This window comes from Canis lupus, chromosome 4 (assembly GCF_003254725.2).
Source record: "Canis lupus dingo isolate Sandy chromosome 4, ASM325472v2, whole genome shotgun sequence".
Taxonomy (NCBI): Eukaryota; Metazoa; Chordata; class Mammalia; order Carnivora; family Canidae; genus Canis; species Canis lupus.
This window is the reverse complement of record NC_064246.1, coordinates 29,443,371-29,456,531: the sequence shown is the minus strand read 5'-3', so window position 1 is coordinate 29,456,531 and position 13,161 is coordinate 29,443,371. Positions and strand designations below refer to the sequence as shown.

At 58.8% G+C, this 13,161-nt stretch overlaps 1 protein-coding gene and 1 long non-coding RNA gene across 2 annotated transcripts; one reads left to right on the top strand and one right to left on the bottom strand.

The window, feature by feature from the left end:
• Positions 1–103: 103 nt before the first annotated feature.
• Positions 104–6,610, bottom strand: PPIF (peptidylprolyl isomerase F). Its single transcript, XM_025434707.3, has 6 exons — positions 6,338–6,610; positions 5,229–5,259; positions 4,669–4,757; positions 2,867–2,963; positions 2,328–2,403; positions 104–1,162 (listed from the first exon to the last, which is right to left on the bottom strand). The coding sequence occupies exons 1-6, from the start codon at positions 6,524–6,526 to the stop codon at positions 1,027–1,029; spliced, it is 618 nt and encodes a 205-aa protein (XP_025290492.1). The 5' UTR covers positions 6,527–6,610; the 3' UTR covers positions 104–1,026.
• Positions 6,252–12,696, top strand: LOC112651453 (uncharacterized). Its single transcript, XR_003130798.3, has 4 exons — positions 6,252–6,385; positions 6,982–7,198; positions 9,120–9,236; positions 12,427–12,696. It is a non-coding gene; the product is annotated as an uncharacterized LOC112651453 (long non-coding RNA).
• Positions 12,697–13,161: the final 465 nt, after the last annotated feature.

The window sequence follows — 13,161 nt, the reverse complement described above, 5'->3', positions numbered from 1 at the left end:
CACGAATAAATAAATAAAATCTTAAAAATAAATAAATAAAAGTTGGCTCCAAATCCTGGAGTTATAAACACTGCTTCCTAAGACCACCAGACACCACACAGTCTTCTATAGAAAATAGGATTTATTTTCACATTTCAAGTGAACACAAATGTCCCAAAAGTGAATTATATACATAATCAGTACATTAAACACAGATAAATCAAAGCCCTTCCGAAAATACACAATTACTTTCCTCCAGAGCCCCCGGCATGTGTGGGCCATTTCCATTTTTCACCACTTCACCAACTAGGCACAGCTTGCAGTGGGTTTATTCCCAGGTTTGTCTGCTTCTCTCCTCCCTCCCCCCAGACTCTCCTCAAAAACCACAGCAGCAAACCAGTGGGATTCACAGAGGCCGGGAGAAAATGCCAGGGCCAAGGACCCTTCACAAAAGCCCCGATAATGTTCCGAAGGCCAAGCTCTGGGTTCCCATGGCTTCTGCCGCCAACTGAGGTCATATGACGGCACAGGGTAGTTAATGTCACAGCTTCATCTCGGGGCAACCTCGTGCATTAAATTATTCTGATTCGAAGGTACCACTGAACAGCTATAATGGCCTGTTTACAGCGGCTGGCTTTCCTGGCCCTGGCCGAGGAAAAGGCAGGAACCCGTCCCTAAAGCTAAGCCATCGCTGCTTCCACATCCAAGGCACAGGTGTACTTGGGCTGGGGGGTCACAGAGAAGGCCTGATGAGAGGCACAGGTGAACTTGGGCTGGGGGGTCACGGAGAAGGCCTGATGAGGAACGGTGACATCGTGTTCACGACCAGGGTCTTGAAATGGGGTGTGAGGAAGGGTGGACATGGGAGGCAGTGTGCTGGGCCCTGTGGAGATGTGACATCCTAGAGAGGCCTTCCTCAAAGACACACTGATGGTAGAACGAGCACAGGCGACTTGACGGGGCACCTTTGCTGGGGCCCAAGGCGGCCGTCCAGGTGAGTCAACACCAGTGCAGCTGCAACCACCCTTGCGCCCTGGCCGGGGCAGGTTAGCTCAGTTGGCCACAGTCTGTGATAATGATCTTCTTGGACGTCTTCCCACTCCGGGAACCGAAAGATTCTATTTTCTTCACTACGTCCATGCCCTCTTTGACGTGGCCAAACACAACATGCTTGCCATCCAACCTGTGAGGGGAGTCAAGTACGAATAAGAGTAGTGCAGTGTCCGCCAACGTCATCATGGTCCCTCAGTCATGGAACTATTCATCAATTTAGCTATTTAGCAACTCTGACAGGGACTCACACTGAAAATCTGGACCCACCCCCAAAGCTCCGGCATCAAGCTTCGCTGAACTCCCCAAAAACGCACCAGGGGATCCCTCCCTTCCAGGGCACATTCTGTCTCACATGCCGTGTGACCTTGCCCTGGGCCGCTTAACCTGGATCCTGGTAACCTCATCTATGAAAAGTGAATTATTCTTGTTCTGCCCACGGAGATCACAGGGTATCAAGCTACTCTCAAGAAACAAGAGGTGCGTGTAAATGGAACCATCTTCGTGGTCATGCGTGGCAAGGTGAGAGCCAAGATCACAAGTCCCAATCTGAGAGAGTTCCAAGAACCCAAAAGCAGTCTAGTCTGGTGCCAGCAAGGCCAACTCTGGATCCAGCCAAGGGCAGAACCGCAGGATCTATCAGGGGTTCCACAGAAGGAGCCCAGAGCCAGCAACGACCTGCCCTGACACCCGTGTCCCTCTTGGCTTGGGGTCAGCGACAGCTAGTATCCATCTGCCACTCAGGTCTCCCTGGAGTCCTAGGAAATGGACTTTAATAAGTCTTATCTCTTGGTCAACTATTGTCCCCTCAACCCCATGTGCCTCAGGGTTAGGACACAGGGGACTTTGGACAGACGAACTTACGAGGTAACAGGAAATGTGCCAGGGAAGACATCCCTAAAATCCACAGGCGTGTGGGCCAGAGGTGTGCTCCAAGCTCAAGGCCAGAACAACATGTTAAAGCAAGCAAACAGGCTTTCACCACAGGCCACCCTGAGGCCTGAGAAGCTCTGCAGCCTGTCCCAGATGTATTTGGTAAAAGCCCATGGTGTGTGCATGTGCACACGCAGCAGCAGAGACCTAACAAAGACACGGTTCTAAGAACGACCCGAATCCTCCCTCATTCCTTTTATGCACTTCGTCTTTCTCCCATACGGACGGACACATAGCCCGGGTGAGAGCCTCTGTCCCAGAGCACGGTCCGGTCTCACACCACCTTCCCCCGGAAGCACATCAACCCTCTTCCAGCTGCATCCTCCTCCTTCCCAGAGGGCCTGGAGTCAGGCGTGGGGACTCACCAGTCCGTCTTCACGGTGCAGATGAAGAACTGGGAGCCGTTGGTGTTGGGGCCTGCATTTGCCATGGACAGGACACCTGCAAAAACAAGCAGGAGTGAGCCACGCTGCACCAGGAGGCACCTCCCGCCTGGGAAGTCATTCACGCCACGGCAGGGACGGCTGGGTCTGAGGTCCTGGAGCCTGGCGAGGACAAGCAGGGCCCAGCGCTCGACAGCTCCCCAGGGCCCGTCCCGTGATCCATGGTGGAGACTGGAATGGGAGGGACTTGTGCACCCCGACCTCCACGTTTCTGCGAACTGCACCTTGGGTCTTAAATGTGAACCGACACTGGCTTTTGCCCAAAGGCGTTCTCTAGCAGTTTCTCCAAGGAAGGCTTATTTCTATTTTGGCATGAAAAAGCTCCAGGAGAACCAACACCCCGACCAGGAGGGTAGAAGGAGGGAAGGGGCATCACCAGGTTCTGGGAAATCAGTCACCAGGCTGCAAACGCCGGCCCAGAGCTCAGGGCGTCCGGACCGGGGAACCGCAGGCTCGCTCACCTGGCCCCACGTGCTTCAGCGTGAAGTTCTCATCAGGAAAGCGGCTTCCATAGATGGACTTTCCCCCGGTGCCATTGTGGTTGGTGAAGTCGCCCGCCTGCGAGCACAGAGCACCTCCTGAGCAGCTGCCACCCTGAGCTGGCCGCGGGGGTGCTGCCCCGGCGCTGGGAGGGAGCCCCCCAACCCACCCAGGGCCCACCCAGCCGGCAGCCCTGCACGCCAGGGGGTCAAAAAACATCCAGGGATGTACGGACTAATTAAAAAACAAAGAAAGTAAGAAAAAATAAAAGCTTAAATATTTTTGGCCATGAATAACTTCCCTACCTTCCAAACGATTCACTTTTTTTTTATCCAGGCAAGTTTTTAAATGATTCTTAAAGGATCTAATGGCCATTCTGAGAAGATTCATAGGTAGTGACCTAGAATTTTCTACCTGCAACTCTTGGAGGGGAGACAGGGAGGTGGCCAGGGGTCCCTGTTCCCAAGGCTGCTCTGTGGGGGGGAGCGGCAGCTGCCAGAGAGCCAGTTCCCTAGGCTGAGCCCCACTGCCTGCCCGGCATCTCCTTCCTCACCAGCCAGGTGGCCTCCCTATACCTTGCAGACCCAGGATGGCGTATCCATCTGCCCCCACTCTACCCCCCCACCTGCCCAGGCCTGGGATCCTTCCTCACTCCAGCCTGAGGCTTCACAGGAAGCTGTGGCCAGAGGCGCCCCAGCCCCAGCCCCTGGCCAAGGCCTCATGGCTGTGTTCCTGAGCTGTGCTCCTCGGGTGACAGGAGTGACCTGACCAGCCAGACCTAAATGCCAGCAGGCTGTCCCCAGGTGCGCCTGATTCAAAACCCTGCCCTGGGCCTCCTGGGACCAGTTCATGCCCCAGGGAGCCTGCCAGCCTGGGAAGCGCCCTGGCCCGCCTGCTGCTATTCAGAGGAAGACCCTAACCTGGCTCAGGACAGCCCCTTGGGCAGAGCTGGGGGCAGCAGAGAGCCACAGGCTTGGCCAGACCTGTCCACGTTGCCACAACCTCCCCTCCCGCCCCTGTGTTCACCTCATTCGCCCCATCAGCAGGCCCAGGCCGAGCCCCAGCCCACCGCCCCTCACAATATGAGGGCGGCCCTAGGCCTGAGTGGAGGGAATGGGGGAGAGAACATTCTGGGCTGGCGGGTCTCACAGAGGTCATGACACTCATGCCCTGCCTCTACAGTCTGCTGGCCTCAAGACACCAAGCCCTGTCAGCGGGGTCCTGACCCTCGGGAAGTTCTCGCTGTCCACTTCTATCCCAAAACTTCCGACACAGCGATACTGGTGTTTTTTAAAAACATGCAGCACACGTGACTGAAGAACATTCAAGTAACTGAGAAAGAGGCCCTGGTGTCGAAGTTCCGGGTCCAGACCTGTGTGTTCTTGTCAGTGCTGTCTCTCTCCCTCCCTCCTCCTCCCCCTCTTCCACTCCAAGCACGCCAAGCACTCAGTGGGACACATGGGGGATGTGGTCCTCCAAAGCCTGACCGTCCCCCCCCTCCCCACCCGTCCCCATGCACATCGGGGCCTCCGTGTCCGCTCGCCCCCCACAGCTCCGCCAGCCAGGCCATCCTGTCGCTCAACTGCCAGGGCAGGGAAGCTACGGCCGCCCACATGAGCTCCACCAACTCTGGGCGAGAAGACAGGCCCAGACAGTCACCCGCCCCGTCCATCCGGCATCTCCTCGCACCCAGGTGGCCTCACAACCACCATACAAGGTCGTCCCCGCCATCATCACCCCCCACTTCACAGAGGAGGCACCGAGGCAGACAGGGCCGCAGTACCTGGCACATGAAGGACGGAATCACTCTGTGGAAGCTAGAACCTTTGTAGCCGAAGCCCTTCTCCCCGGTACACAGGGCTCTGAAGTTCTCTGAGGGTTGAAGGAAGAGGCAGGTCAGCAGGGCCAGGCTGAGGGGCGCGCCTCCTTCTAGCCAGCACCCCTTCCCCCTCCCACCCCCACTCCCGCTCCCCGGGGCCTGCTCTGGCTGGGCGACCCGGGACAAGTCATGTTCTCAAAGCTCAGTGTCCTGGTGTCCAAGCACATGCTCCCGGCATGGAGTCCCCGGGCCACGGAGCCACCACCCTGCCCCATTGGGCACCGGGAGGGAGGAAGATGTCCCCATGGAAATTTACAGGTGTTTCTACCAGTTGCAAGGCTGTTTTGGACTGCAGGGCAGAGGGGCGCAGAGAGCTGCCCGGGTACCCAGCGGCCGAGCTTCACGTTCTCTGGAACGCCCATCTGGTGCTGGGTCTCTGTGCCCGACTCCTCTCGCCATCCTCCCCACCTGGCCCCTCTCTTCCATCTAGACCAGACTCAGAAGGGCCCCAAACCCCGTCTTACCTGCCGTCTTTGGGACGACATCGGCCTTCAGCTGTGGGGAGAGACCAGGGACACGAATAGGTGGTCAGTGTGGAGGCAGGTGACGGAGGAACCTCCTCACCACCCAATCCCAGTGGCCCAAGAGCCCCTTCCATGGGCGGCGCTCCCAGCCTTCCTCTGGCCGGTCATTTCCTGCACCCAGGCTGGGAGGAGGCAGCCGCGGGTTCCTTATCTATGGCTAGAGAAGACAGTGCCACCCCGGCCTGCTCCCAGGGGGCCTGCTCCCAGGGGATGGAACTGGTGCAGTTCTGCAGCTGGGCCCCCAGCACACCGGGAGGGGGTGGGGGCTCTGGCCCCCCCAGGAGCCAGTCCAAGCGCCCCCAGGCCTTGAAGCGAAACAGGCTTAGAGAGAGGCAGGGGAGTGTGGGGGGGGTAAGCCCGGCTCTCGCCTCCCAGCTTCCAGAACCCAGGCGGGAACCGCTCAAACAGACGGGAGCAAGGAGGGTGGTCTCGTCTCCATCCTCCAGAAGAGGACGCTGAGCCCGACGGGGGCGTCTCGGTTCAAAAGGGAGCTCCTTGAGGGCCACACCTGCGCTTCCCGCCCTCCGCTCTGGGTCTTACCTTGTGAGTCGGGAGCCGGAGGGGGGGGCTGGGGTGAAGGGCAGGGGGGCCCTCCGGGGCGGCCTCCCAGCTCCTGCCCGCTCCCCCTCCCCCCTCCCCCCCCCTCCCCCGCCCCTCCCCGGTGCCCGCAGGCGGGCGGGTCCCACCGAGGGGGCGGGGCGGGCTCCGGGTTCCGCCAGGGCCGCCACGTGAGCGCCCTCCCGCCCGCGGGGGCACCCCGAGCCCCCAGCCTGGGTCGGGGTGCGGCCCGGGCCAACCCGCGGTCAGGACGTGCCCCCGGCCCCGCCGCTCGCCTGCAGGCCGGGCTCTCCCCGCCGGCGACCTGCCCGACCTGACCTTGAGCTCGTCCGCGCCCCGGGCCGCCCGCCCCGCCCCGCCCCCGCGGTGCCGAGACCCGCGACCCCCCTCGGAGGCCGCCCAGGGCCGGGGACACAGGCCCGCGGCGGGGGCGGGGCGGGGGCGAGGTCGCCGGGGCGGCCGGCGCGGCCCGGGGCAGGCAGGGCGCTCACCTCCAGCACCACGCGGCCGAGGGGCAGGCCGTCGGCGCCCACGTCCAGGTACACGAGCGGGTTCCCCGAGGACGACGGCGGGTCGCGGGCGCCGCCGCTGCAGGCCCGGGCGGCGGGGAGGCGCGGCGGGGCGGCGCGCGGGCCCCGGAGCAGGCCGAGCAGGCGGGGGCCGCGGCGGAGCGCCAGCATCGCGGCCGGGGTCGCACGGAGGGCACGGAGGGCACCGAGGGCACCGAGGGCACGGCGGCCGCGGACACGCGCGACCGGGAGGCAGACGCAGCCCCGCCGCGCGCCGCCGCTTTAAGGGCCGGGCCGGCCCCGAGGCCCCGCCCCCGCCCCAGGCCCCGCCCCCGCCCCCCCCGGGCCTGGCCGCGGGCGACCCCTGGCGGCCCCGGCGGGCAGCGCAGCCCGGCGGCTGGGGCAACCCCCAAGGCCTGGGACAGCGGGGACACGCACGACCTGGCAAAAGGGGGCCGGTTCCACTCTGCAAGGGCCCCGACACACTAAAACAAAAAAAAAAAAGAAAGCGGGAAACTGTGCTAAAACGCGGTCAGCTCCAAAATATGAGCAGCCATATGTTTTTATTTGAATATAACAAAAATCTACATTTGAGCCCTCCGTATAGGCCTCCTGTCCCCCCTTAGGCCCTGCAGACAGAGAGACCAAGAGAGACGTGAGTGAGAGACAAAGGAGGAGGAGATGAGGGGGATTAGAGTGACGCCTCCCCTGGCGACCACAGGCCTCCTAGTCCTGGTCTGGCCCTGTCCCCGGATGCCTCTAGACACCACATCCTCTTCCCACATCGCTGGAACTCAGCAGGTGCCCAGCAGGCTCTGGCCAGGCCCCAGCCCTCCACCAGGGGTGAGTCTGATGCCCCTTCCCCAATCCCATAGACAGGCCTGGTCCCCAGCAACTGGGTCAGCTGGCAGCTGCTGGCTTCCCTCCCACCCCTGTCACCCCAAGAACGCACCTGCAGGTAACAGCACAGGGCCCAGTTCATAGGCAATGCAAGGAAAAGTGAAAAGGCAAGGCAGGAAGAGAAGGGGAACTGAGGACCGTGGTGAAGAGGATTTATCCCACAGGTTGAGGGGGGCTTCATAGAAACCTGGTAGGTGTGGGAGGCCCATAGTGAGTAAATAATAGGGGCCCCAGGAGAGCATCTTGGCAAACCTGAACGCTCCAAATGGGAAACAAGGACCCATACTGAGGAAGGCATGGCCCAGGGCCAGGAGCAGCCTGGATCTTCCCCTGCCAGCCTGTGCCAGTCTTCTCAGACCTCTCTGAGACTCAGTTTCCCCTCTGGAGAATAAGGATATAATGGTAATCCTGACCCTGCTTGTTTCCAGGGTAAAATGAACAAGAGAGAGAGGAGTGTGTCAACTGTTAGGTACTGTGCATCAGCAATAGACAGGGTCTAGACCATCTTTACTTCAGCTTTAGGGCTCAGATAGCAGTGGGTCTCAGCTGCCGGGGCTCCGAGGTCCAAGGGGCCCAAGAAGAGGGTGGAGGCTGGACCTTGGAGTCAGGTGGGCTTGAGCTGGGACCTGAGTCAGCTCCTGGGAAGGAGTCAGATGGCAAAATACTGGCCCAAGGAAATTCATGAGGTTCTAGGCTCATGAGAGTTTTGGCTTGGCCCTTTTCTAGAAGTTTACAGTCCCTTTCCCTAATCCTGATCCAAGAGGACCCTGGTCACTCAGTGATGCTCCAGCTGCATCCTGGAGCCAGGAGGCTTCCCAGGTTCCAGCCCAGGATGAAGCCTCACTCGGTCCTGGGGAATGGCTCCTCCTTTCTCATGACTATCGTGCCCTAAAGTAGGACAGGCCTGAGTGGGAAGCCGGCTTGTTCCGTGCCCCATCCAGGCCCTCAGCAATCTCCCAGATCCCTACTGTATCACTACATACTATAGATTTGAAAGACGAAGAGAGGACTCACCCCAGTGTCCATTCCAGGTCCTCAGCTCACACAGTCCGTAGCTATGCTGGTGGATTAGTGCTACCCCGTTGTCCTCCAAGCCTGCTCCTGGAGGGCCTCCACTTATCCCCCACCCCAGGGAAGCATGAGCAGCCCTAACCCAGGATGGTTGAGTGCCATCGTTCACTCAATCCTTTTCATTCTCAGAGCCCCTGCCCAGCCCTTTTTTTGTCTGCTTCCCACCATAGCATGGGAGGCAGTTCCATTTCATAGATGGGGAAGGAAAGCCCTAAGAGATGGGAGGGTGACTTGCCCAGGGCTGGAGTGTTGGAACGGGGAGGACTCTGTCTGAGTCCTTGCTTAGACTAGACCCTTCTTGCTGCCATCATGGGGCTGGTAAATGGGGTGGCGGGACTAAGAGGGACAAGCAGTAGGAGAGAAGCTGAGGAGTTAGCCAGAGAAGACTGTGGAACTCAAGGGACAGAGCAGGTGGCTTCCGCCTGGGGGATCAGCCTGGAGACAACCACATTTGAGGGGCAGAGACTCAAAGATGGAGAGGAGCTTCCAGAGGGGGAGTGAGCCAGAGCCAGCCTGGGCTACCTTCAAGGAAGGGCTGTGATGCAATATTGACCATAAGCTGAAAGGCTGGGGTGTGAGTAGGGGGCAATCACAGGGGGGTCCTGGAGGCAGGGCTGAGGTCTAACGTTGTTGGGTAGCCCAGAGGAGCCACTGATGGTGCAGTGGCCCCATCCCCAGGACCCCAGACTGGGAACTGGCCTCATTCACTCGTGTTACTCCTACCCTGTTTGGAAAATCAAATGTCATCACTGCTTCCTGCCCAAGCCAGAGAAAAGTTCCACCTTCTCCACAGGCTGAACTGTGAAGTCATCCCTACCTGTACTGTCCTCAGCGGCATCAGGAAGAGGGACATTCCCTGGGCTGAGCCATGAACGGAAGCATGCCCCGCCCTCCAGGACTCCCGGCCCAGGTGAGACTGGGCAGGTGTCCGTACTCACCTGGCTCCGAGGCTATTTATAGACTCTGTGTCATCCTCAGAAACAGCAGTTTCTCTCCACTCAGCTGAAGTGGCTTCTCATCCAGGGTGTTAATGGTTTTTGTCACCTGGGGATCCCGTAGGATTCCTTTAGGTGTCATAGAGCCAAAGAACAGACAGGTGATGCTGACATTCAGGGCTGACAAATTCGGATGCCTGCGGGGGCTGGGCAGTGACACACACAAGTGAAGCATACTGGGCGAGGTCTAGGGAGTGAGGGGGCACTGCGCTGTGTCCACACCCCAGGTAAAGGGGCCGCTGCTGCCCCGGCCAGCCAACTGTGTGTGTGAGACTAGGGACCCAGTAGAGCCAAGATCTTCTCCTTTTTCAATAAAAGCTGAAAACCTCAGGTTTTATGGGAATCTCCCAATTTTTAAACATTGGGAATTTTAAAATAAAATTAAACACTGAACGAGCCACAAACACCATATCCACAACGCAGATGGTACCTCTGGGCCAGTAATTTGCAAGTTCTGATCTCCGCTATCTGGATGAGAGAACTGAAGCCCAGAGAGGGACAGGAACTTGCCCGTGGTCACACAGCCTGGAAGTACCAGGACTGGGGACGAAGCCCTCTCTTCACCATTGCCAGGACCCTTTCTGCAAGACTCGCCTCGCTCAGCAGACATGTTTTCAGAGAACCTGTTACGTGTCGGGCCTGAGCTTTGCCCTGGGGATACAGGATGGAGTCTGGGACAGGCTGTTTTGGGTGCCACTGAGTAGGCCTCTCCCAGGCAGCCAGGGTGCGTGGCAGGGGTGCATATGGTGGCTGTCGTGAGGGATGCAATTACGGTGCCCCTGGAGACCCTTCCAGGAGGGGCTGGGAGGGAATTGGCCCTGATGTGGGTAAGGGGGGCGGTCTCCATGAGCCATCATTGCCAGTATCAGTCACTGCACAGTGTGCTGTAGGTAGAAGGAGGCCTGGGCTTTCATGTCTCTTGGTTCCACTGGGGGGCCTGGGGTCCAGGATGGTACCAGTCATGGGGGCTGACGGGGAGCCCGGGAGAGGAGGCCTTGGCTGAGAGCTCAGGAAGCGAGTCGGACCCTGCCAGCAGGCCACGGGGAGGGCTGCACTCTGGGTCCTCCCCCGGGCATTCCCAGCCTCCAGGGAGCAGCTGGAAGCCAGCAGCCTCTCTGGGCTTCCGGGAACCACTGGGCCGCTCAGTTCCCCAGCACGCCGTGGCAGAGCATGATGGGAAGTGGAGGGGGGCGGGCAAGGAGGTTTCCCTCCAGGCCAGGGTGCTGGTGGTTGTGGGGGGGTAGACAGTGACCAGAGGGAGGCCCAAGAGGAAGGGCTGGGGAGACTCCCCTTTCCAGAGCCGGGCTCGCGGGGTGGCGTGTGTAGGTGCTGTGGGCCCCTGGGAGCCGACCCAGCCCCAGCTCCCCTGCGGGTTACGGGGCAAGGAGGGTGGGAGCTCACTTGCTGAATACATCTGCAGGCCGCGTGAGCTGGGTGGCCCTGGGGGCTGAGGAGGCCTTCCTGAGAAGCTGCCCCCAAAGGGAGAGGGTGGGTAGCCTCGCGGAGGCAGGCTCCGGGGAAGGGGCGGCTGTCCGCCAGCCCCGGGGCCTCCAAGTGTGGGTTTTGAGACAGCAGAAGTCTGCTGGAAACCCAGCCCCCCACTTCACGCATTCACTCCACAGCTTTGCTCTGCACCCTGCTGTGCACCTGCCACTCCTCTAGGGCTTAGAGACACGGGGGTCATTGGACAGAAAAGTAAACGCATGTTTTCACAGGGAAAAGAGAGGGTACAACAATTTAAAAAAAAAAAAGCAAAGGAGAAGGAAGATGCTCTTGGACGGTGGTACATGTCGCGCACGCCTGAAGTAAGGTGCTGTGCTGGGCAGGGGCTGGGGCGGGGCTGCTTTATGAGAGGGGTCCGCGCGGCCTGACCCGGGAGGAAACCCTCGGACCAAAGCACATGTACGGATGAGCTCAGGGAGGTCGTCTCTGGCTTCTTGGGACCTCAGTGTCCTCATCTGTAAACAGCTGCTACTGTCACAGAAGGGTCCGTGTTAAGGGGCAGGACTTGGTGAAGGGCTTTGGACACACGGGGGCCTTGGTGGATGGGTGCATGCACCCCACCTAGCCCAGCCAGCCGAGGACTCACAGCCAGAGTGGAACGGGTGATCTTGAGGGAATGATACTGTGCCCTGCGGATATGCGCCCTAAGGTGTGCCCATGGCCGGTTTATGAGTGGTTTTTTTTTTTTTTAAGATTTTATTTATTGGGATCCCTGGGTGGCGCAGCGGTTTGGCGCCTGCCTTTGGCCCAGGGTGCGATCCTGGAGACCCGGGATCGAATCCCACATCGGGCTCCCGGTGCATGGAGCCTGCTTCTCCCTCTGCCTGTGTCTCTGCCTCTCTCTCTTTCTCTCTCTGTGACTATCATAAATAAATAAAAAAAAATAAAAAAAAAAGATTTTATTTATTTATGTATTAGAGAGAGAGGGAGGGAGAGCCAGCGTTCATGGGAGAGGGACAGAGGGAGAGGAAAAGAGAATCTGGAGCAGGCTCTGCACTGAGGGCCGAGCCTGGTGCGGGGCTCCCTCCCAGGACCCTGAGATCAGGACCTGAACCGAAATCAAGGGTCAGCTGCTTAACTGACTGAGCCACCCAGGTGCCCCAAGGAGTGTTGTTTTTTGTTTTTTGTTTTTGTTTTTGTTTTGTTTTTTTACTACCATCTGCCCAAGACTGGCATTCCGTGTTTAGGGGCTTCCTTAAGTGTATCCATAGCCACTGGATCTTTTGATCCACGGAACAGCCCGTGAGGCTGGCTGGGCTGGTCTGTTAGCTCAGTGGATGGAAGATTCTAGAGGCTGGGACTCTTAAGTTGCAGGGTGGCAGGCAGCCCAGGGCTACACAGAACAGGCAGCATTTGAGCTGGGCTCACTGGGCTTGGGTTCTTTCCACTCTCAAAAAAATGTTACGATTTTTTTTTCTTCTTTCCACCTTTTTCCCCATGCCCGCCCCTGTGGAGGCATCACCTTGGATGTGAGCTGGACCTAATGACTCCCTCCCAGGGAACAGAATATGTCACTTCCAAGACTAGGGTACAAAGCGTCTGTGGTTTCTGACTTGGGCTTTCTCTCTCTCTCTTCCCCGGCTACCATGCTGTGACACTCAGGCAGCCTCTGGCGGCCCCGTGGTGAGCCACCAAGGCTGGCTAGCAACTACGTGAGGGATCTGGATGTGGATCTTGTGCAGCCTGCCAACAGCCATGTGAAGGGGCTTGGAAGCAGATCCAACAGATCCAGTGGAGCCTTGGGGTGACGGTCCTTCCAGTCAATGGCCCTATTGCAACCCCATTGTGAGATGTAGGGCCAGAAGCATGCAACTAAACCACACCTGGAATCTGCCCCCCAGAAAGTGAGAAAATAAATTTTCGTTCTTTTAAGCCCCTCCTCAGTATTGCGGTTGCTTTCTAGGCAGCAACAGATAATTCATACACCTCCAACCAGGGTCCTAGAAAGGCCGGCTCTGACCCCATTGCTCCACACACAGGCACTCATTGATCTCCTGTCTCAGTGGGCTTGTGTCATCAGTTGCTCTTGGCAAAGACCTCAGGGGCACAGATGGAAAGAACTGGCCCCGGGAGACAGAGCTGCCCTGTCTTGGTGAAGACGTGCAGTGGGCTGGCTATTTTTATCTCATTCCTCTGAGGGTGCATATAATTCAGGCTGTGAGAGAGGAGCTGGGAGGAAGTCCTCAGGACGGTGGGCCTGAGCAGGGCCGGGGCATCTCCGTGGCCTCTGGGAAGGGATGATGCCTCACTATGTGACTCCATGCCGGGCTCTGCATTAAGCACTTGCCAATCATTGCCCCAGTCCTTAGGAGGACCCTGCACAGTAAAAGTTATCTT

What these genes read in the sequence shown, in the direction of transcription:
- PPIF (XM_025434707.3), bottom strand. Translation starts at nt 6,526, where the DNA reads ATGCTGGCGCTCCGCCGCGGCCCCCGCCTGCTCGGCCTGCTCCGGGGC. An exon ending in TCGGCCGCGTGGTGCTGGAG is followed by an intron (nt 5,260 to 6,337) that starts GTGAGCGCCCTG and finishes CTCTCCCCACAG; the next exon opens with CTGAAGGCCGATGTCGTCCC. An exon ending in TGCACCGTGAAGACGGACTG is followed by an intron (nt 1,163 to 2,327) that starts GTGAGTCCCCAC and finishes CTCCCCTCACAG; the next exon opens with GTTGGATGGCAAGCATGTTG.